Below are 24,468 nucleotides of genomic sequence, written 5' to 3'. Positions count from 1 at the left end.
GTCCAATCAAAGGCAACGAGAGAAATGTCGGAAAACAGGAAGCAAATTCCTGAAGAAACGACAGGCTTAAAAACGGCTTTCCTGGGAGCGTGCGGAGCTGTCTGGTGTCATGACGCTTTTTTTTTTTCTTTAAGATTTACTTTCGACAGAGATGGGGGGGAGGGAGAGGGAGAGCGAGACTGAAGCAGACTCCATCCCAGCACGGAGCCCGATGCGGGGCTCGATCCCCCAGCCCTGAGGAGATCAGGACCTGAGCTGCCACCAAGAGTCGGACGCCTCACCGACTGCGCCACCCAGACGCTCCTGGTGTCCTAACACTTTTGACTTTGCTTTGAAACCCTGGACATTCCCCCCTTCAACGAAAAGAACGCAACCAAAATGAAGGTGGTCGCGTTCGGGATCCCGACACGCACCTCGCCAGCAAAAAAGACCGTTCCTTGTATTTCCTCGGCAATGATATCGTAGGCTTCTCCGCTCCCGCCCGTCTTCACGAAGCTGTACGCCATCTGGATCCAGGGGTCTGTGCTCCACCGAGTGACGAAATACTTCGTGGGATCTGGGACTTCCTGTGTCCAGCGGGAGGAGCCATGAACCAGGAGCAAAGAGGGACTGACACGTGCTCCGGCCCCGGAGCAGCGACACCCAGTCCCGCCGCCTCTAGAAACGGGGATCATCCCTCTGCGCCCCCCGCCGCCGGCATCCCCTCCCCCGACGTCTCACGTCTACACCGTCCCCGGTCGGAGACGCGCGCCCCCCCCAACCCAGCGGGCCCTCCCCGGCGGCTAAGACCCGGGCGCGCCCCTCCCGACATCCCGACGCCCGGCAGGCGCGGAGGGGGCCCGGGGCGGAAGGGAAGGGGCCGTCCTGGGCCGGGCTGGAATTCTCAACAGCCTTCTCCACCCAAGGGCCACGGGCCGGTCGGTTTCACGTTCACTAAGCTTCAAATGAATTCTGTGCCTCTGACAGGCACCAGCATGAAAAATATTTCCACGGAAACAATGTGCGAAGTTCCAACTAAGGAGAGTGAAAACAAGTTTTGGGGCAAAAACCCCCAAGCGAGGGACAACTGGAAGATGTAATCACATCACGTAAAATAAGCCAACACCCTCCCGGGGGGCCTCTCGTTCTCTAATTTATGTTACTTTTGAGTCATTTCAACTCTTCCTACTCCTACTCCTTTATTCAAAAAAGGTAAAAGCCACGCCACTGACAGATCTCCGGAGACTGTGAGATTTGGTAAACTGGCAAATATGAAGTACCCTGAGCTCCTTGGAGAAAAGACAGAAAAGGGATGAGCTGCGTCTGTGGGGTGGGAGAAAATTCTGGACCATACCCCTTTGAAAGGAGAGTTGTCAAAGCTGGCTGGGGGAAAAGGCTGAGCCTTTGACATCCTTGGGCAAGCAAGGGGGTGTGGTGCTCGCTGAGGCAGCACATACACTAAAAGGGGAACCGTACAGAGAAGATGAGCACGGCCTCTGTGTGAGGCTGACATGCAAATTCGTGAAGCCTTCCACATTTGGTGCAGTTCCCCAGCGAACAGCCCCCTCTGTGGATTAGCACAAAAAAGGAAGGGAGGGAGGAAGGAGGGAAGTGTGTGATGTGAGCAAAAAAGGAAGACAATGGTGTGAAAGGTGGTACGGAAGACTGCTATAGGCTCATCTGTGTTCCCCTAAAACCCCTACGTTGCAGCCCTTAACCCCCAGTACCTCGTAAGGGGACGCTGAGAACGGGCTATCCTCAGGTACTCACATTACAATGAGGTCCTCAGGGTGGGCTTTAACCCAGTATGACTGGTGTCCTTATGAGAAGAGGAGAGGACACAGACCAGCACAGAGGGAAGACTGGGTGAGGCCACAGGGAGGAGGAGGCCCATGTGCAGGCCAAGGAGGACGGCCTCGGAAGAAACCAGACCTGCCTGCACCTTATCTTGGACTTCCGGCCCCTAGCGCGGCCGGGTCCAGGTATGGGGGCGGGAGGCTGGACGTGGGAAGAAGGAAGGACGCAGCCCATGCCCCATCCCCTTCGTCCGCAGTAACGCAAGCATGGCTGGCTCAGCACGCTGGGTTCTCTGACCTGCTCTTTGAACAGCTCCCGGAGGACAGCCATGCACTGTTGCAGCACCTGCTTGTCATCCAGGGTCCGGACGGACGCCACCGCCTCACCGGCGACCACCGACATCAGCACGCTGTGCTGCTTCTGCAGACACAGGAGGAGGCACAGGCAGGTTACACTCTCTGCTTTCAGGACAGAGGTCCCTAGATGCACGGCTCCAAATCGGGAAGGACCCCGTGCTCACAAACCTCCTTATCTCCTCCTCCTTTCAATCCCCAGTCCGTTTCCCTGACAAAACTCATTATGGATCTATACATTTTGTTGTTTGCAGCTGGAAAGCTCAGGAAGAAGGGTAAATATCAAATTCAGGGTTGCTCTTGGCTTTTCCCTTATAAGAACTTGTTCTAGAAAAAACAGAAGACGGAGAAGGAACATCTGCAAATAAAATCAGGGGAAAAGTCCTTCTCAAGCGGTAAAGAAATTTTGCCCGTGGCTCCCCAGAGAAACCTTTTAAGGTGCAGTTTCTTGGAAGGAAGAAGAAAAGGGAACAACCAGGGTGATTCTTTTGCAGGACATCAATAGCACATTTCAAGTGCCCCGCCCACCGCCCCCTCCGGTCACACGGGCCAACACCACGCCTGCCCTCCTCCGGGCCAATCCCATCCCACCCTTCGGTGCTCACAGGAGGACCCTCGAGAGTGCCGTTCAGGTACTGCTCGTTACTGTGCTGTGCGGACTCTGCCTAAGAGGCCGCCCCACCAGCCTGAAACACTGATCCACTTCCCGGGGAGCAATATGAGCCCTTGAAGAAAATATGGCAGATGCTGGGGCTCCTTTCCTGTAGAAAACATACCAGTCCAAGTATCCTCAAGCATATCAACATAGATCTAGAGCATCCACCACATCCATCAGTTCCTGAGCTTGACCGAATTCTAAACCGTAGGAAGGGAAATTCAAACCACATTTCACCGGCGACTTTACCTGGGGATCCATGTCATAGAACACAGCAAAGAGCCCCCGCTTGCTGGCGCTAGGAGGTACGTGACCGAAAAAGTCAGCCCCTTGAACTTTACTGTCCCAAAATCGATAAGGAAATTGCAAGGCAATCTGGAAAGTGAGCAAGAGAAAGATGGTTAGGAGTTTCTGGAATCGGAAGTACGGCAACCTCTAAGAAGCACCCTATAGTCCTTAACTAAAGAGCTATGCACAAAAACAAAAACCTAAATGTTCCCTTTCCATGTCTTGTCTCGTTTGTTCTCTTGTGAGCATCTGGCTTTTTGTGCTGTTCAGTCCCGTACTCCCACCGACGATGGTGGGACCCACCGACAACCACCAGGCTGATCTGAAGATGCAAAGCATCCCTGAGACCTGGTCTTGAAGCAAATGTCCCTAAGATCAATTCTAGCCACCCCGAGGACTGCCAGGATCCCCTGTAGCGCTGGCACGTTCTGCTAGAGAAGATTTTAAAGGCAGAGGAAGTAAAACTCTCTCCTCATTGGGACCAATTAATGAAGGGCAGGCATAGAAAGCAGCCAAAAAAAAAAAAAAAAAAACCTACCTTATTTACATATTTATATGCCAAGTTCAAATTCTGAATTGTTAACAAGACTCATTTTCCTAACATCAAAATTCAGACCTCGGCCAGCTCTCCTCCTCTCGTTTTGATAAAGTCCTTTTGTATGCTTCATGAACGATTATTCACATGAAAAGAAAATCTTCGAATTTTATTTGAATTAAAAAATTATCCACTACTTCCCAATACCAGAAGCCAGGGAACTCCGGTCATCTGACTTTAATCTCTTTAGTTCTGAGGCTTGAGTACCATAGTCACCTTTTCAATGATGCCTGCACCTAAGCTGTTGATAGCCTTCATCTTCTTGTCTGACAGCGGTGGGTTAAAGTGAATGGCACCCTTCTGCAGTAAGGCGAGTGGGACAGTGACTAATACCTGTGAGAAAAAATGAACGGTGAACACACAAAAGCAAGTGAACCTAACACCACAACTACTCAGTGGATTCATTTCCAGGAAATTCTCAACACACAAAGGACACTCCTCTCTACTGCCAATCATGAGATTGTCAACGTCCCATGTTATATTGGGAAGAACAAGGGCTGTCATGTACTATTGGGCAGGTTGTTCACTGCACAAGGGTGCCTGGCTGAGAAGTGACATCCACATGGAAGAACTCACAGAAAGGTCTTGATGGTTTAGAATAACCCTGGGTAAAAAGAGTCAATGGATCCCAATCCTGAAAAGCAGTACTGTAAGAGGAAATGGCCCTAAATATGGAGTCAGGAGAACTACCTTTGTGTATCATTACCGACACTACCTGATGTGTGGCCAGTACCTGCCCTACTAACCTCAAAGAACTGAGGTAATGCTTAAAACAAAAACTCTTACAATATACATCAATGTGTTTCAGAAATGGTAAAGCACATCAAAAACAGTGTGGAGTATTCTAATCACAAAGAACCACAAAAAAAATTTTAAGGAGAAAATTTATTGCAGGGTCTCTCCAATGGCTCACAAAATCATTTAGGAGAACTGAAGTAACAGGTGCGAATGGAGCCTTCAAGAAGGACTCTCCAAGTCCCATCACAAAACCCGGCCATCAAAGAGCTGCTGTCTCTCCATACAATCAGGAAATTTCTGGCTCCAGAACCATGTCACCACAACCACAGCCAGAAGCCATCAGTCCTGCTGCCGGCTCCAGAATCGTGTCGCTTACAGAACAAGCTGCACCAGCAAAATGGGTTCCTCATGCCCCGCTCGGGACTCCCTCGGGGCGAGTGAGTGGACCCTGGGGCCTCCACTGGCCCCGCTGCAGAAGGGCCCGGCACCCTGGCCGTCACGCTTGCCAGAAGTGAAGCAAACGCCACACCATGCCTTCCAAGTCCCACGCTAGTGTAGCTGAGTGGCTGCACCTTTCGTATCTAGAACCTCAGCCGCTAGGAGTCTGGGAAGTGCGTGTGTTTGTGTGTCTGCGCGCGCGCGCGCGCGTGTGCACACAGCAGGAGCGTGCGATGGAACCGAACGTCAAGCACCCTAGCTACCAGAGCCCTATCAAAGGTTTCGTGTGTTTGGCTTGAACCCCAACTCCAGGACCCCAGGAAGGCCAGAGTTCTTCCTGTGACTGTGTCACCATTTTCTGCCACAGGGAACTTTTAGAAAGTATAAAGCATTTTCTGTGTCATCATCATGCAATCAAAAAAAAAAGGGGGGGGGGGCGCCTGGGTGGCTCAGTCGGTTAAGCGTCTGCCTTCGGCTCAGGTCATGATCACAGGGTCCCAGGATCGAGTCCCGTGTCAGGCTCCCTGCTCAGCGGGGAGTCAGCTTCTCCCTCTGCCCCTCACCCTGCTCTTGTGCTTTCACTCTTTCTCTCTCAAATAAAATCTTTAAAAAAAAAAAAATTATTCTCTTGAATGCGTTAAGAACTTCAAGGAAATAAGATCTAGTTTTTTTTAAGATTTTATTTATTTATTTGTCAGAGAACACGCGCACAAGCAGGGGGAGGGGCAGAGGGAGAAGCAGGCTCCCCGCTGAGCAGGGAGCCTGACATGCGACTTGATCCCAGGACCCTTGAGATCATGACCTGAGCCAAAGGCAGACGCTTAACTGACTGAGCCACCCAGGCGTCCCAGATGTAGATATATTCTTAACAACAAAAAAGCTTTCAAGAGCACATGAGCGAAGGTAAACAAACAGGCGAAAGAGATAAACATACGCTGGCCAGGGACTCCCACCAGATCTCTATGCAAGCAGCGTAGAGACCACACCACAGTTCGTCAAATGTTTAATCAGTGTATCAGGTTGGGGTGGTAATCTTTCACTTATAAGTTGGTTTGGAAACTTCCAATTCAAACCATGGAATGTGTGCAGACTACCATAAAAAGACTTCCTTTAAATGTTTCGGAGCAGACTCTGAAACCCAGCTCTGCCCTAATAGCCCTGGAGAGCCGGATTCAAAGAAAGGAAGGCAAAGGTGCCTGGTTAGGGTCAGGCTGAGGGTGAGCCGGCAGAGGGTGAGCCGGCAGAGGCCACAAGAGGCAGAGTCACAAAATCCCAGTGGTTGAGCCATCAGCTGACTTGCAATTTTAAAAAGAGGTATTAAAAAAAAATTTTTACCACTAAGAGGAGCCTTAGATATTAGGCTGATTCTCACTTTGGGGCTCACAGGTAAGGACACTGTCGCTGGCCTGGCCACATGCTGGACTCACCTGGGGAAGTGTTACAAACATGACCAGCACAATTCACTGAGAATCTCTGCGGGGTGGGGTTCTGCAGTCTTTCTTTGTAAGCCCCTCCCAGGTGATTCTAACCTGAGCGGGACTGAGAAGCACTACCAGTCCAAGGACTACATGCTACCACTCCTAACTCCCCCGAGAGTCAATGGCAGGAATAACAGGAGGACCTGCCCCGTGGGCTCATACATGAGACCCCGTCTCTTCATTTGACATGCGATCCTTTACTTCTGTATGAGTATCATGGACTGTAGAGTACTTGGATATAACTGGAAAGTGCAGAATACAGCTAATCTAGGAACCAGTGACAGTCTCTCAGTTACACATTGTGGTCCTCATTTCAGACATAAATAAACCGAAATAAATTTACAGGGTTTATTAATCCTCCTCTGCCCCAAGGAAGTACCTTTGCTCTCCAACACCATAGAAATCTCCGTGTGATGTCACATAGTATAACACTGTGGCCACTGTCCACCTACTGAAGTTGTTTACAAAAAATTCCAATAATATAAAAGTACTTCTGCCAGTTTCAAAATGAAAACAGAGAGCTGTCTTGAATTGAAAAATGATTCCACGTCAAAACAAACTAAAAAAAAAAAAAAAAAAACCCCACCGCCAACTTGGAAAGTACTGAATTAAACAGAATAACTTTTTTTGTAACGCACAACTTCTCAGAGCCTTTAACACACTCATATTTAACCCAAAAAGTAGACTGCAGTATACAATACTTTTCAAACTTATTTGGCCAAAGGATTTCTTTTCTTATTCAACTCTCAGTACTGATGTACCATAGAACCCACTTTAAAGAAACACTTTTCAGAATTCCATCTACCATGAATCTAAACAGTGTTAGATCAATTAAATCAGATTTGCAGATCCACACATAATTGAGTGCAGATAGGTACTCCTCAGGACCCAAACAAGGCTCCAAGCAGATTGCCAAAGGCAAACATTTTGGTGGAAAACACAGTTTTCCCAGATCCACAGACCCCTGGCAGCACCTAGTGAAATTCTATCACCTACCTTTTGTGCTGTACAGCCTGTCCCATCCGTAATGGTAACTTGCACTTCATCTCCAGAATAATCAATGCTCTGTACCTGCTCAAAAAAAACAATCATGAAAACCACAAGGGATGGAGCCATACGATCGAGGATCCTCTCCAAGTCTACCATGTGAATTTCTATCTCCAAGACTCCAAAGGATCTAGCAGAACTAGTATTTCCTGTTTACCCAAACCCAAAGATCCCTAGCATTCAGGGATCTAAATGACATTTACAGCTTACTTCAGGGAACTATCACCCAGTCACTAAAATTTATAAACACTTTGTCAAAATAGGGAAAATCTTTATGCTCGTTTATCTAAAGCAAAATATACACATAAATTAGTCTCTGTGATTAGGGCGATGCACAGTACAAACGCATCAGGACAAAGATGCGAAGGGAAAACTTTAGAGTGAACATAAATGCATTGGGTTGGGGAGGTTATGAGACTCCCGCACACATTAGTAACCAAGGTGCATCTGCGCCACTGTTGCTTCCAAACAGCGGGGCTACCTAACGAACAAGGTCACAGCAAGCACCTGTGTCTCCTGTGTAATCCACGTACCCCACGCTTCGCATCCTCCAAACACAAGGCCAATCCAGAGCCACCCGCCCCTCCCCACTGCTGCCGATACTCACTGGAGACTCAAGCCGAATGTCTAGGCCTTCTGCTAGTTTTTCAAGGATTACGGAGTAGCCAGGCATTAGCAGAGTGTGGTCACCAGCAAACTGGGCAAAGAATTCGTTGTGGTCCCAGGAGCGAGCAGACACCTGGGAAACAATAATGTGCAGGGAAGCTTATTTTATTATTATTATTTTTCAAAGTAAACTCTACCCCCAACGTGGGACTTGAACTCACGACCCCAAGGTCGAGAGTGGCATGCTCTAGTGACTAAGCCAGTCAGGCTCTCCAGGAAAGCTTATTTTAGAACAAAAGGTAGACATGATTTGGGCATGGGTCCCACTCCTTGATAGAAACACAAGGTATATTATGTGTTATGTGACAACAATCCTGGAAAAGGAGAACTCTATGAATAAAACTGCATTTGAACAACTCCATCTATAAACATGCCAACAGTTTGTCTTCAACGTGGCATCTCTACAGAGGCTGAAGCCCCGCATGATTTTGGAAAACAGTTACTCCAGTGGCAATGAAGAATCGAGCGAAGGGATGGATGCCTGGGTGGCTCAGTCGGTTGGGCATCTGCCTTCAGCTCAGGTCATAATCCCGGGGTCCTGGGACTGAGCCCTGCGTCAGGCTCCCTGCTCAAACAGAGAGCCTGCTCCTCCCTCTGCCTGTATCTCCCTCTCTCTCTCTGACAAATAAATAAAATCTTAAAAAAAAAAAAAAAAAAAAAAGAATGAAAACGGAGAGGTCCTGATTTGGACAGTAAGTTGGGGTCATCTGTGGAGCCTCAATTCAAAATACAGAAGATCCGAGCATCAAGACCACAGTGGTTATAGGAGTGAGGCAAGTTTAAATTTATTTCAGCAAGATGCACAGACCACAAGTGCAAGGCTCCTCTTTTTTGGTGTCTGGAGAACAGGGTTCTCAGACCACGCAAGGCTCCACAGAAAGGCCTGCAGGGCCTCCCGGGGTGGGGGAGCGGGGAGCGCAGGGGAAGAGGGCGGCGAGCGCGCCAGGCTGAGGGGAGGGAGGGGGGGCCCCTCACCAATGATCCAGCCCGGGCCTGCCGACCTGCGCTTGCTTTAGACACATTCTCTGAAGGACATTTCTCTTGCTTTAAAAACAAAACGCAGTCTAAACCACGGTGGGGTGACTACGCTCAGAAGTCATGGTTTTTGAACTTCCCAACAGCAGAACTAGTATTTCCTGTTTACCCAAACCAGTCTGGGTTGAGTGCTGACACACACACACACACACACACGCGCGCGCGCGTACACACGCACATGCTTGCACACACGCGTGTGCGCGCACACACACACACACGTGCGCACGCACATGCACACCCCCCAGCACGTGCACACCTGATGGAGGTTGCTGCCCCAGTCTGGGTTGAGTGCTGACACGCGCACGCGGGTACACACGCACACGCTTGCACACGCACACACATGTGCACACGCACGCACACCCCCCAGCACGTGCACACCTGATGGAGGTTGCTGCCCCAGCCTGGGTTGAGTGCTGACACACGCACACGCTCGCACACGCATGTGCACACGCACACGTGCACACGCACTCGCACACACACCCCCCAGCACGCGCACACCTGATGGAGGTTGCTGCCCCAGCCTGGGTTGAGTGCTGACACGCGCGCGTGCACACACACACGTATGTGCACACGCACGCACACCCCCCAGCACGCGCACACCTGATGGAGGTTGCTGCCGCAGGCGTACTCCAGGTTGCTGAGGTGGAAATGAAGCACCTGCTCCTCGAGTTCACTGAACTGGATACCAGACTCCTCAATGAAAGCTTTGTAGATCTCCTCGATCTTTTCTGCAACAGGAAGGGAGCAAAGCAGAGAAAACAGCAGTCACGTTATTTCCGAATTCCTTAGCCTACGCTCTGCACCTCCTGGGACCCGCAAACCCCCAAACTTCTGAAGTCCCTTCCCAAGTAAACCCGGGGTGGGGGGGGTGGGGGGGGAAAGGACATCTTGATAAGGTTGGTTTCACTCAGGAAGGAAAAGCTTATCTTAACTGGAAACAAAGTATGTAGGCTCTACAGCTTCAACCATGTTTCGTTTCTGCCTAGCTGAAAAACTTTCTTTTTTCGCTCAAGATCAAGGTAGGGGGCGTGGGGGGGGTGGGGGGAGTACCCGCTGTACCCCCAGAGAAAATTCCTCTTCCCTTTCTGGTCCTACTGGGACCACCTAAGGTCAAGTTCTTAGAACATCTTACCTCAACTCAGAGACCTACGCTAGACTACTGGCTATATTCTCTCCGAAACAAGAATAACCCATCACGGGCTTTCGTCACCTCAGCCTTCTGCCTCGATACCTTTTAATTACTGGTTTTCTTTTTTTTTTTTTAAAGATTTTATTTATTTATTCATGAGAGACAGAGAGAGAGAGAGAGGCAGAGGGAGAAGCAGGTTCCCGCGGAGCAGGGAGCCCGATGCGGGACTCGATCCCAGGACCCTGAGATCATGACCTGAGCCGAAGGCAGACGCTTAACCATCTGAGCCACCCAGGCGCCCTAATTACTGGTTTTCTACTGCCTGTGTAAAAAATTCCAAAAGCCACAGCCAGACCAAGCTAGCACACAATCAGCCATTCTAAAGACAGCCCCTACTACCTGCCCGCTCACATGCTCTGCCGAGCGGGCCGCTGAGCCTCTTCCTGGTAATTCCAACCATGGGAGGCCTGCTGCTACCACTCGCCTCACTGGCCGCTCCCCTACCCCCTGGCCCGGCCCGGCCCCCTTCCAGCCCAGCACCAGCTGGCCAACACACGCCTTGGGAATCCTGCTTGCTGCCAACCCCAACCTTCATCCATCCCATGCAACTGGAACTTTCAGCTACACAGACACACAGTCCTGTGGTATCATCACTCCAACTCTGGTCTTAGATTCCCTTGTGGGGGGAGGGGGTGGGGGGAGGCTCAGGTCTGACAAATTCTAAGCCTCTCAGCACAGGGTGCTTCTTCGTACCCTTCCGCCGTGCTGACCACCAGCCCACATGTACGCTGCAGACTCAAAGCTTCTATCAAGTCTGTGCACTTGCTTAACTAGAAATGGAACTGAAAGTGAGTTAAGGGAAAAAAAATTTTTTGACAACTCCACACTCTCATTAAAATTTTCCGTTCTTATGCTAAGTCGTAATACGGGGATGGCCACGGCACCTCTGGATCTGTGCTGGGCCTTGGCCCCCAGACCACAGGGCCTTTGTGCTACCTTCATTACCATCTTGCAGTCCCGTTCCTGCCTCCTGCTATGTGATTTCTATTTTCCTTTAGGTTTTGAGGAGATTCGGGAGGAACCAAGATTGCTAGAACTGTATATAAAATTAAGTATGAACAAATTGGGAGAAGCCTTAATGTGATTTTTATGTAAATTACATTTAAAAGCTTTAGTACATATGCTCTGTGAAATTAACTCTAGCTTCTTAGTATTTCTATTTGGGTGTTTTCAGCTAAGTGCTAATGAGACAGACTCTCACACAGCTCCGATACTACCAGGCAGGAGAGGATGGAGACTGCCTTTATGCAGACGTGTGCACCATTATTAAAGCTTTTCCAAAAAAATATTAATTAGAAAAAACAACAACTTGCACAGTCGGTGTTGCAGACCTTCCCTTGATAACTTTTAATTGGCCAAGACAAAGCAACATTAACTTTTTTACCTGGTGGCCCTGAAAAAAGGGTGAAGACCCCCATCCAGCGATTACCACCCACAGGCACAACACTACTCCAAATCTGAGCACATTCCCCAAGTCAGCCTAGTAACTGTCCCCAACTCCAGAAAATTCAACAATGTGCCCCTGGGTCTGGACATGACTTACATTTGATTAAATGATCCCTGTGCATCCCAATTTCTGAAAATGTTCTGTGAGAGTCTGTAGGTGAACACTTAAGAATAAGGGCAACTGGAGGGGATGGGTCTCAAGCAGGAGGGCAAGGGGAGGGGAAAGAAGGGACAGTGCTTGCTACTGAGACCTTTACCCCAAACAATGAGGGGGCACGCACCAGGATGCAGACCTAAGAACCCTTACAAGGAAACATATAGTTGAAGCAAATTAACATCCTGCGAACAGAGTTCAGATGATCATACTTGAGGAAACCCCGACAGGCCGCCAAGAACTACGAGTGATACATCCAGGACGTAAGAATTGTAGGTTAAATAAACCTCAACTCAAGAAGCAGTACCGTCAAATCTCCACTGGCACCCTCGTGGAAATGAGTGGTTATATACAGTCAAGTTTTCCAAAGAGTACAATTAACTGAGTACATTTTGGTCCATTTAGTACCAAAGCCTAATGATTTTGAATTAAAATTTTCCAATTGCAATACACATTCTTGCATTCTTAAACAAAACATACTGGGAAAAAAAAAAAAAAAAAAACTCAAGCTATTGCCCCCCAAAAAGGAAAGGAAATCCTGGCATACAGAAAGTCTTTTTATCTAGAATGGACATTATGTAGGGACTCTTCACACAGGGCCTAGAACACGTTTCCTTAAAGTAAGCTCCTTCAGGAAACTGAAAATTAAACATTTAAATAATTATTTTAAACATCAGCTATTTTATGCAAAGTAAGATCTGAGTGTGTTCACGCACACAAGCCTCTAAAGGTCCTTGAGGAAGTTCTCCGCAGAGCAGAACAGTCCAGAGGACTCATCAGTCCAAAAGGAATGCTCATAGGACTCCTCGTGTGTGTGTGTGTGTGTGTGTGTGTGTGTGTGTGTTTTAACATACGCTCTAAGCCCATTGTGGAGCCTGAGCTCATGACCCTGAGATCAAGAGTCACAAGCTCTACCAAATGAACCAGCCAGGGGCCCCTTCATAGGACTCCTTCCATTGCAGACATCCGACTGCACAGGCGGACGCTGCTAGTCCTAATCAGCTAGGGTTACAAGGAGACTCCAATGGAACATTCAGAACGCCATTCTCCCATACCTCCTAAAGGAACATCTTGGAGCTGAGTCTTATCCTTTCTCCACTCAGAGACAACATCCAAGAGAGCATTAAAATGAAAATCCATGCGCTTGTCAATAGTGGGGTCAGTTATTCGTCCACCTTCCTGAATTAAGTCACATCTCTCTCCAAATTTATGCATGCTGATGCCAAGCTTCAAAATAATAAGAATAAGAAGGTGAAAATTTGCCCTGGAAAAAATACTTACAGGTTCTAAGCTGAAATTAGACAGAGCTCTCATGGAGAAAATGGTCTAGCAGCTCTCGAAGAGAAAGCTAAGTATGCTTCCTAGGGAATGGCAGCAAAGTGAGGCAGTGAGAAAAAAAGAGCATGAAATCTGTGAGACCTTATTATAGGAGAAGGTGAGGTGACAGCAACAGCGTCCATGCCATGCACTCTACAGCTTTTCGGGCAATATTAATTAATGCTTCCGAAGCTATGGCTGAGCACTGCCTCTCCTTGCTCTGACATTCCAGCCCCGCTGTGGACTCTCCCATAGATAAGCACGCAACCACACAGACACTCATGGAAGGTGGTGTTGAATTTACCGTCAATAAATACTTCAGGAAAAAACCTTGGGCCTACCAGGTCTTCTAAGAAACTATAGAGGGTTGCCCGATAAGAGACAGGATGCCCAGGTAAATCTGACTTTCAGATAAACAATGAGTAGTTTGGGTTTTGGTGTCTGTTGTTTTTGTTTTTTTAGGGTAAGTATGTCCCAAATATTACATAGGATGTTTTGCATGCAATATTTGGGACATACTTACACTAAACAAAATACTTGTTTATCCAAAAGTCAAACTTAGCTGGGCATTCTGTATTTTTATTCGCTCCATCTGGCAACCGTACAGTGATGAGCTAATCGAGTGGCCTGCAAATGAGACACAAATATAATTAAAGATCTTAGAAAAAATCTTTTATGCACACTACAGTTCCACCTTCTCTGAAAGGAAGAACTGGAACTATTTTTGTTGACTTTTCAGAGGGGATGAGGGGGCAAGAAATCATTTGGGGGTGGTTCTATATCATCTAGAAGCATTACTAATACTATACACAAGCAAAATGAGACCATTTTTCCTTCTGATTATCTACAACACAAATCTTAAAGAAACCCACTTGTTCACACATTAGTGCTACTGGGTTGTTGATACAGCCATTGACAATCTGGGCTCCTCTTCCCACTGTGACACCTTTAAAAGATTTATCATCCCATACTCGGCCTCCAATTCGGTCTTTGGCTTCCAGGACAGTTACCTAAAAAGACAAGCAATCAGGGAAGCTAAATAGGATAGAAAAACCATATTAAACGCAGTGCTATAAATGCAGAATGACACACAGTTAAATAAGTTCCATATTTGGTTAATTATGATAACACTTGAGAAAAAACTTTAAGAAGAAGGCAGTGTGAACAGAAGCCAATGTAGATGTTAAAACAAACCATCCAGCTTTTTAGCAAGAAGTGAGTGAGTGGTCTGCTGGTAAAATCCCTCAAACCCTCTCCTCTCCAACCCCGTAATGAAAAGATTTGATGAACCACCACATGAAACATACTCTGAAAGCTTTTACTTAATACCATTCCATAAATTAAAAAGCATAATAAGAAACTAAAGAGGTGAGTTTGTCCTATAAAACGTCTCTGGATGGAGCAAAATGCCTTCAGCATTGCAAATAGGCCTTAACTTCCCTAAGATAGGACTACTGTTAAAAATAAAATCGTATGTCACTCATACTATCCAAGTATGACCTGGTGGGCGTGGCCTAAGCAGGTTGGCCCCACACGCAGACAGCTTTACCTCCCCCAAATTTCGGACGGCACGAGGAGCTGCTGGTGGTGGACAGCTCTGACTACAAGAGCCACACTTCCCTGGGTTGCAGTAACTCAGGGAAGATGTGAATCCTACTCGGCCATTTCACTTCCGGATCCCTAACAGCTCAAGGAGGTTCCCCAAGTCAACCATCTTGGTTACTCCGGGGAATCTCTTTCCTAACATTAAGAAGGATCGGTGGTCTCTGTGGGGTCTCTCTCATCACCTGGCGAGAGAGAGGGGAGAACGGGAGGGGTCCTCTGAATATTCTTATTCCTCATTTTCTCCGACAAGGAAGGTTACAACCTGAGGTTCTAACCCTCCCCACCCTCTTTTCTCTGACTTTATTCAGATTAACACAGACCCATCCGTGTCTAGTTTTGTTTCAATGTAAGAGGAAGGCAGGACATTAAAGACAACCCCCTAGACTTTGGATATTAATACCGTCCTTGCAATATCATCTGTGAGTTTCCCAAACAAGAACAAGAGATCTCAGTCCTTAATATCTAATGCTGGAACAAAAAGTGATCAATTAAAACACGTCCTAGCTTAATACCATTCAGAAAATACTCTGAAATGTAAACACGCTTCCCATAAATCCAACTCAGGTTCTTTGGTTTTGTGAGCAAAATAATGTAATCCAAGACTTACATCTTCCATTCAGCTGAGGAAAACTTCTCTTAGACATAGCTACTGAAACTTTTCTCATCTCTGAAACTCCTCCAGCAGAGAAGACATTGTGAAAAAGTTGTCATTTCTTTCAGCCAGACGAGAAAAGTGATAAGACTAATTCAGTTCTACCAAACTGATCGTCACGTTTAGTTCAACTGAAAACCAAAGTCCTTGAAAAATACTAGTTTTTAAAAAGGAGAAATGTGTCAGACCTAGAAAGTCACAAATCGAGGGATGGTTAATTCAAATGCATCTAATGGAAATGAGATTCTGAATTGCGCGATAGTTTTTTGTAAGTCTCTATTTGGGCTAATGTTGAACAACTGGAATAAGGCCACACACTAGCTAAAAACTATCCTACCTTGGAGAAGCAGGCTACCTCAAATATGTACAGCCCTTTAAAAGTCATGTAATTCTGTCTGAACCATGGATTAACCAATTCAATCTTGCTTCCAAAAGCAGACTGTTTTCCAGAGTAAGACTCAAAGTGTGCCTTTGAGGGGCACCTGGCTGATTCAGTCAGTAGAGAATGTGACTGCTGATCTCGGGGTTGTGGGTTCAAGCTCCACGTTGGGCATAGAGCTTACTCAAAAAAAAAAAAAAAAAAAAGGATACCTTTGATTTGCATAAGAAAATTTAACTGGGTGCTTCAGAAACTTTAATACAAGAAACGGTGACTTTCCAAGCTACTATTTGGTTGTTTCAAACTATTACAAAAACAAGGACTTTTACCCAATGTGCCCTCTATGGGGTCGATAACACCCCGTGGAGAATTTCTGCCTTAGTTTCTGCACATACTCTCTTCTGATTTGCTCATTAGGAGCCTAAAATCCTGTCCTAAAGCTGCTGAGAACTGCTATTCCCCCACCTTTCTTTTATCAAACCGATTTCAAATGTTTTATCTTTCCTAGGATCGATTAGAAAGATTTTAAAGATATAAAGATACAGTGTGTTTCGCATTCTCCACTAAAATCAGAAACTGGTTTCTAAATCTTAGAAAATTTGGACCAAAAGCACGGTTAACCATCTGTTATCAACTTCATGTCCCCAAAAGTCTTACCTTAATTCCAAAGTTATGCAGTTGCCGAGCAGCTGCTAATCCTGCTGGACCAGCCCCGATGATGATGACTGATTTCTTAAAAAAATAGAATTTTTTTTTAAAAAGAAGGATCCAATTAGAGAAATGAAAGCAATATATTGTTTTAGTGGTTCTAAGAAGGTACTAACTGCCAAACCACATTAGTTCACTTAGTTCATCTACATTTGTTTGATGTTCACAGAAAGGTATTTTACCTAAACAATCAGGTTGCACGTAAGTAATCCACTCCTCTCTTCCACAGTCTAGGCAACCAGTGCCTGATACTCTCTTCCCCAGAGAAGCACATATTCTACACAAGTCTTGCTTTGTAACTTGTGTGGTGATAATGTGTCTGTCACTGGTATTATTAACGAGGATCCCCTAACACTGATGTCACACACTAGCATTTATCGTGATGGCGGTGGTGTTACTGCGAGCGCCAAAGTCACCTACGTTGTGGTAATCTTTAGGAAGAAGATGCTGGTCGGTGCCGACGCCAAGAACTCCCGTGTTGATGAGACCTTTCCTCGTCATAAAATAAAGTATCCTCTCCACTTCCTGAACGCACCGGATGCGCACGAGACCCCGGACAATGATGTGAGGAATACATTTCTGAGGGGTAAGAGCTTCCTGTGTGTGGAAACAAAATCAGACTGTTAAGACAAAACAAACACACGTAACTCTGGGCTCCTCAAAAGGTTAAACAGAATTCCTCTGTGACCCAGCAAGCCCACTCCTGGGTAACCACTGAAAAGAACTGAAAACGTAGGCTCATACAAAATTCATAGCAGCACTATACTCAGATTGCCAAAAGGTGGGAACTATCCAAGTGTCCATTAACAGATGAATGGATAAACCAAATGGGGTAGATCCATACGTGGACCATTACTTGGCCATAAAAAGAAATGAGGTACTGATCCACGCTACAACATGAAGGCATCCTGCAAACGTGATGCTACGTGAAGAAGCTACTTACAAAAGGTCACATACTGTAGGATTCCATTTATATGAACAACCCGCAATGGGCAAATCTATAGAGACAGGAAGTAGATTAGTGGTTGCCAGAAGCTGGGGGGAAGAAGGGATGGGGAGTCACTGCTTAATGGCTGTGGGGTTTCCTCCTGGGGTAATGAAAAGTTCTAGAATGAGATGTGAGGATGATTATACAACACTATTTACTTAATGCCATTAAACTGTACCTTTTACAATGGTAAAAATAGTAAATATTACGTTGTGTTTTTGCCACAATAAAAAACCAACCAAACAAAACAAAAACCCTCTCAGGGTACTCAAGTCCATCCTGGGTCACTAAGACACAGGAGGATCAAAGGGGGGTGGGGGGGTTGCCTGGTGAAGAAAAAAAAAGGGACAAAAGGAAGAGACAGCAATTTGTGTTTCATCAGTTCACCTTCTCCTCCCCGAGAAGGACAGCTCTGGGGAGCGTGGGCTGACCACGTTGCAATGCATTCCTGACTCGATACACCACACGGTAAGGGCCACAGCAGAAGCCCATGCCGCCGCTCGAACCGGCAGGAGGAAAAGCTGGATTCTCATCACCGGTAAGATGTGAGGAGACAGATTTAGAAACGTGTTTAAAAAAAAAAAAAAGACACTGTCTTTCCCTGCGTGCCCCAGTGGTGGCAAGGCCTTGGAACGTTTCAAAGATACAAGACTAACATAGCCTTGACCCACTGTCGTGAAGTTAGAACAGGCTCAAGAGTGGGACCCAACCTCTGGCTCGTCCTCTACTTGTCACCAAGCCCCCAGCTCCGAAAGAACCTGACCAAATGCAGGAAGAGGACTTACAGTAGACCCATGAATGACACAGGGTTGAACCGTGTGGGTCCACTCACAGATGGACATTTTCGATAAGCACAGTGCGGTACTTAACATTTTCTGTAGCTTACTTTATTGTAAGAATACAGTATGTAATACACACGCAACATACAAATTATGTGTCAATCAACAGCTTACAGTATTGGTAAGGCTTTGGGTCAACAGCAGGCTATCCGTAGTTAAGTTCTGGGGGGAGCCAAAAGTTATATACGGATTTTTGACTGGGTTGGGGGGGTGTCAATGTCACTAACCCCCACATCGTTCAAGGTCAACCATATTCAAGAAAGAACACGGCTCGGGTTGGTGCAAAAGGTAAAAAAAACTTATTTGTAGTCATGAATTTTAAAAATAATTTCAAAATCTTTGATTCTTTCACAAATATGTGTTTTCCACTAGAATATTAAACATAAATCATACTATTTTATTAAATATTAAAATAGATCCAGGCTGACAAGGTTCAAGATTATTTTCTGTAAGGTTCTTCACCAGTATAAATCAATTCTGAAAGTCGAACGAAAAGAAATGTGAAGAAAAATGAATCCAAGGCTGTTTCTGAAAAGTGTATCTTTACAACTTATTTACAGGAAATTCTGACCACAATTTTGTTCAGTTAGCAAATGTTTATTGAGCACCTACCTCAAGCCTGCTGGGGAGGAAATGAACAATTCTGCCTTGTCCAACCCACTCATAGAATTCGTATAAATTGCATTAACAGCCATAAACCTAATCAGGCCATCTCATACTGGATTCTCATCCAGTGAAACACCAAGGTGGATCCAGAATATCTTTCTTGAATCAAGATTACTTTGGCAGTCTCGCCAAATGTTCTGCATTCAGCAGTCACTCAAATAATTGCAGAAGAAATTAATAAATCAGAAAAATACTAGGGTCACGGGGCGCCTGGCTCAGCTGGTTAAGCGACTGCCTTCGGCTCAGGTCATGAACCTGGAGTCCCGGGATCAAGTCCCGAGTCAGGCTCCCTGCTCAGCGGAGAGTCTACCACTGCCTCTGATCCTCCCCACTCTCGTGCTCTCTCATTCTCTCTCAAATAAATAAAATCTTAAAAAAAAGAAAAAAACACCAGGGTCAGGAAAGCCTGTGTTTAGATAATAATGATTTAAAAAGCTCCTATTCCCTCTCACTTGGCCTCCCCCCTTTCCAGGTGGGGGCTGTATGAAGCACCTAACACAGATTCAGTCCCAGCAGACAGCAAAGCACTGGTCTCAGCTGTTGGAGGATAGTAATGTAAGAATCCCTGCCCTCAAGGGATTAGAACCCAATCTTCAATGTTTTGTATTTTTTCTCTCCGCATTCACATTGGAACTCTCTGAACCAAACTTTGCACCTCATACTCACTAGAGAGCCAAAAATTCGGATGACATATGATCTGAAGTGGGGATTCCCAGGATGGGGAGACTCAGCGCCTGGGAGGCAATGACTGGAGACATCTTGGGTTGTCACAACCGGGGGGTGGGGGCGGAGGGAGTTCCAGTGGGTAGAGGCCAGGGATGCCGCAAAACATCCTACAGGGCCCCGGACAGCTCCCCACACAATGACTATCCACCCAGAGTCCGCGGTGGGAAGGTGGAGAATCGCTGATCTAAAGGCTCTGCTTACTTTGCAGTTAGTGTACCACAGGGCGAGGATGAGGTTCCGCAAAGCCAGGTACATGGTGGGGTCTCGGGAATACTCTGGGAACTCATAGAGCTCGTCCAGCTCCATCACGTCCGGCCGCACACACAGGGCTTTGCCACACTCGTTGGGCTGGTAGAAAGGCTGGAAGTACCGGTTCATGCCTGGAACTGACAGAAGACGTGTAGACACACACATCCCACACCCAGGTAAGTGACCACGCGGGCACACACGGGAAAGGACAGCCTCAGCCAGGGCTACGATCTGTCCCACGACACATTCCCGCTCCCTCTGTCCAGTTAGACGGAATACACGTGAACTGAGTATTTCTCTATTTCTCCTGCTCTTTCTTCACCAATTGAATGCCCACGTATGGAAAAAAATTGTTTTAAGGTTTTCTTTTTGGGTTTTTTTAAGATTTTATTTATTTATTTGAGAGCGCGCACATGAGTGGGGGAGGGTCAGAGGGAGAAGCAGATTCCCTGCTGAGCAGGGAGCCCGACGCGGGACTCGATCCCAGGACTCCAGGATCATGATCTGAGCCGAAGGCAGTCACTTAACCAACTGAGCCACCCAGGCACCCCTTTTTTTAAGGTTTTCATGGGGGTTAAACACCTGCCCTAAAATCGAGCACCTTAACCGTGTTTAAGTGCAGTGTTGAACGGGGTGAAGTATATCCACGTTGTTCTGCAACACATCTCCAGAACTTCTGTTATCTTGTAAGACTGAAACTCTGTGAACACCAACTCCCCGTAGAAATAAATTCTGAAAGTAACCTTCGTTGGAATTTTTCTGATTAAAACATCAATCAGTTCACAGAGGTACATGACAATCATTAACCCCTGGTAATCCACGAGCCATGGGGTAACATTTAAGGCTACAGTCTCTCCTTTGTGCTGCTTCTACGCACAGAGACTATTAATATATCAGACTCTTGTTTTTTAAAAGCCAGAAAAACATGCTGTTTCCGAACCTGCTTTTCAAGACCACTGTCCCATGTCACTGAACCTGACTTCAATGAACACGGAATATTTTCCTATTATTTAACCACTCCTCTGTTCCTGGGCACTGAAATTTCATCTAATTATTTCCCTATTGTAAACAATGCCATATAAATCTTCGGATTAACCTTTGAGAATTTACTTTGATAATTTATTTATGACAAATTCCTAGAATAAAGGGGTGTCTATTTTTAGGTTTTTAATTCATGGACAAACTGTCCCTCACAAATGTCCACACCCACTAATAGCATTTGCGTGCCTGTTTCATGGCACCTTCATTAACCCTGGGACTTACCACTTTGGCTTTGATTCAGACCACAACCACATTTTTAGAGGGCCCAGTGTTATCAGTTAAAAACTATAAAATATGGTGGTGCATCGGTGGCTCAGTCGATTAAGCATCTGCCTTCAGCTCAGGTCATGATCTCAGGGTCCTGGGATCGAGGCCCGCACCAGGCTCCCTACTCAGCGGGGAGCCTGCTTCTCTCTCTATCCCACCCCCATGCTCGCTCACACTCTCTCTCAAATAAAATCTTTTTTAAAAATTTTTAAAAATAAAAATTAAAGAAACCCTTAAAATAGAGCTTCTAGGTCAAAATCTATTTGCACATCAAACATGAAGTTTGTTAGTGTGTGGACAAGGGAAGGTCTAGAATTCTCGTGGGGACACCAAGAACTCTGGTGGAGAATTTTAAAGATCCATTTAAAGTAAGTGGTCAATGGAATGTCTGGCCTGACCTGAAGTTTTGGATTTTTTTCAAGAGTTGATCAACTTTGCTGAGATTTTCCATGGCATAATTAGAAGCAAAAAAGACTCAGAAAAAAAAGAAGGGCTGCTCATATGGTCAAAACTTTCTTCCAGCATGTCAGACTTTGGGTTATCATCAAATGATGCAGCCACCCAAATCTCAAATAAGTAACTCATCAAATTCCGTAGACCCAATTCCTGGACCAGTGTTACAGACTTCCCACACTCTGGATGGGAAATGAACCACATGATCTATACGAATGATATGACTGAGCCATGGCATGACCCAATCCAAGAAATCACAAGGTGCTTTAGATCACATGGCACACACTAAAAAAAAAAAACCCACAAACTTTTGTGTTCTGCTCCCCCCTATCCCCCTCCCATTTCCAGGGAAAGAGGGGGAAAGGAAAGCAGAGAGGGCCAGGGCCAGCTCTCACCCAGTGCGGAGGGGACAGCCTTGGAGTGCTCCAGCTTCCCGGGGCTGGTGCTGCCGGCTGCGCTGTGGGTGCTGGTGCAAGAGGGGCTCATGCCCACGCAGTCGGGGTAGTAGGCAGAGAGCAGGGGTGCCGCCACGCTGTCTTTCAGCAAAGGGGGGAGGATGAGCATGGAGTACCACCAGTGGTTGGAAACTTCCGACACTCTCTGAAACGGGGCAGAGTGAGACCAAGAGGCACAATGGCAGACAAGAAATGGACACGCAGGCTCAGCCGAGGACAGGCGGTTGGCTTCATGTCATTCACCCGCACCCCCTCCCCCCGGAACGCCAACCCCCCGCCAACACCAGATCAATCCCACAGCTGCATCTGGTACAGCATTCCATCCTAGCAGCAGGATCACAGGTAACGTAGAAGCCAGTGCAATCCCCTACATTGCAAGTCTAGGCTTCAGCCTGACACGAGAAACTTCTTTCTGTTCAGTAATCACTTATTACCCATACTCCCCCCCACCCACCTTCACTTGAGGTCTAAAGATAACCAAAGTCATGAAACTGGGCAGAAAAAACTGTCCTCCTGAGAAGCAGTCAAGCAGGACTCCTTTTAGCCAGAAGCTACTGAACACTTCTGGAGGAAGAAGTACGCGACAAGTATCGAAATAAGATGCTAAATGTAGAAATGAACAAAAAAGCTATTTTTGGTCTTAAAATTTGTGATCACATTCCAGAGCTGATTTAACATATGGAGTCATCGGATCAAAGCATCCCCATGATGACTAACTATTGCAATAAGAATAAAATTTACTTGGCTTCTAAAGCAACACTGCCCGCCAAGCCTATGTTCGACGGCCTTTTCTAAACATGATCTTGAATGCATGTTCCAAGAATTCTAAGAATCTGATATAGGAGAAGCCTGAGCTCCAGGACCCTCTGATGTCAGTTCTGAGGGCTCCAAGCAGATGCCACCTGCCATGGAGCAGGGGTTTGTGGGCTCGAGGTCCAGAGGGCGAATCCAGTTTGCAGATGTATTTTGTTTGCTCCTCGGCTTTCACAGGGTCCAAGTGTGGGGCAAGCATTTTTCAGTTTACGACAAGCCCCAACACCTGCTTTAGGACTCCCAGCTGCTTCACACATTCATTTACCTGCTCAGGCCCTGAAGGCATGTCGGTCTGCTATCTGTTCTCAAGGCTACCCAGGGCCAGCCTGGGCTGTACCGAAAAAGAAGAGAAGCTTCAGTTCCACCCCCAACACACCAGGGCTGCCTCTATGGAGCCCCTCCTGGTGTAGCCCCAAGGAGAGAGTAAACTGAGAGATTAGATCCCGACACTCCAAACGGACTGCAAAGAGGTCAGAATGGAGATGCCTTATGTGAACATGAACCCAAGCTCTTCAGCTTCCAGGACCCAACAGAGGCCCTGCTCTCCTGCTACCTGCTCCCAGTCCTTCCTCCCCAAGAAGCCCACTTGAGGGTGCTTCAACCAGCCTCTGCACGGGAGTGTGAGCAGCTCCAACAGCGACTGATGAACCCGCACTCCGTCCTGCCGTTCTGCGCGCGTCCTTCCAGCACACTCGCCATTCCCAAGACACCTGGCTGTCATTTTGTCGATACACCATCAAGAACCCCACTCTCACCTTCAATACACATACCACGGAAGAAATCGTACTTGATATAGTCAGCTGATCAGCAATTTCAATGAAATAGCCACTACACTGGGTTGAATAGTGTTCCCCTAAAATCCATGTCCACCCAGAACCTCAGCATGTGACCTTATTTGGAAATGTGGTCCTTACAATGTAATCAGTCACACTACAGTGAGCCCTAACCTCCGTGCAAGCAATGTCCTTACAAGAGAAGAGACAAAGCGGGGGAGACAGACAGGGAGAGAGTCATGCGAGCCTGCAGCGATCCACGGACAAGCCGAGGAATGCCAGGGATTGCTGCCACCACCAGAGGCTGGAAGAGGCTGGACTGACGCTCCCCCAGACCTTCAGGACACCTTCACTTCAGACTCACAGCCTCTGAAACTAGGAGACAACATGCTTCTGTTGCTTTAAGACACTGAGTTTATAATATTTTGTTAGAGCAGCCCCAGGAAACTAATACAGGCACCAAAACTTAGAACCTGCTTGAAAAGTGACCCTAGGGGTGCTGGGTGGCTCAGTCGGTGAAGCGTCTGCCTTCAGCTCAGGTCATGATCCCAGGGTCCTGGGTTCGAGTCCCGCATCGGGCTCCCTGCTCAGCGGGGAATCTGCCTCTCCCTCTGCCCCTCACCCTGCTCATGCTCTCTCTCAAAATAAATAAATCTTTAAAAAGATGAAAAAAAATTTT

General features: G+C 46.9%; 1 protein-coding gene and 1 non-coding gene across 2 annotated transcripts in view; one reads left to right on the top strand and one right to left on the bottom strand.

The window, feature by feature from the left end:
• Positions 1–24,468, bottom strand: part of KDM1B (lysine demethylase 1B) — a 58,706-nt gene that overhangs the window by 5,886 nt on the left and 28,352 nt on the right. The window contains exons 8-20 of the mRNA XM_021696894.1: positions 22,144–22,348; positions 19,940–20,124; positions 16,940–17,116; positions 16,469–16,543; positions 14,048–14,185; positions 12,914–13,085; positions 9,670–9,797; positions 7,976–8,107; positions 7,318–7,392; positions 3,884–4,000; positions 3,034–3,159; positions 2,074–2,196; positions 414–566 (exon numbers count right to left, since the gene is read on the bottom strand). Of these exons, the coding sequence (XP_021552569.1) occupies positions 414–566; positions 2,074–2,196; positions 3,034–3,159; positions 3,884–4,000; positions 7,318–7,392; positions 7,976–8,107; positions 9,670–9,797; positions 12,914–13,085; positions 14,048–14,185; positions 16,469–16,543; positions 16,940–17,116; positions 19,940–20,124; positions 22,144–22,348 (1,806 nt within the window). The remainder of the gene's footprint in view (positions 1–413; positions 567–2,073; positions 2,197–3,033; positions 3,160–3,883; positions 4,001–7,317; positions 7,393–7,975; positions 8,108–9,669; positions 9,798–12,913; positions 13,086–14,047; positions 14,186–16,468; positions 16,544–16,939; positions 17,117–19,939; positions 20,125–22,143; positions 22,349–24,468) is intronic.
• On the top strand, positions 1,414–1,520 carry LOC123325604. Its single transcript, XR_006540539.1, has one exon. It is a non-coding gene; the product is annotated as a U6 spliceosomal RNA (small nuclear RNA).

This window comes from Neomonachus schauinslandi, chromosome 8 (assembly GCF_002201575.2).
Source record: "Neomonachus schauinslandi chromosome 8, ASM220157v2, whole genome shotgun sequence".
Classification (NCBI taxonomy): domain Eukaryota; kingdom Metazoa; phylum Chordata; class Mammalia; order Carnivora; family Phocidae; genus Neomonachus; species Neomonachus schauinslandi.
This window is presented reverse-complemented; position numbering and strand designations above follow the sequence as displayed.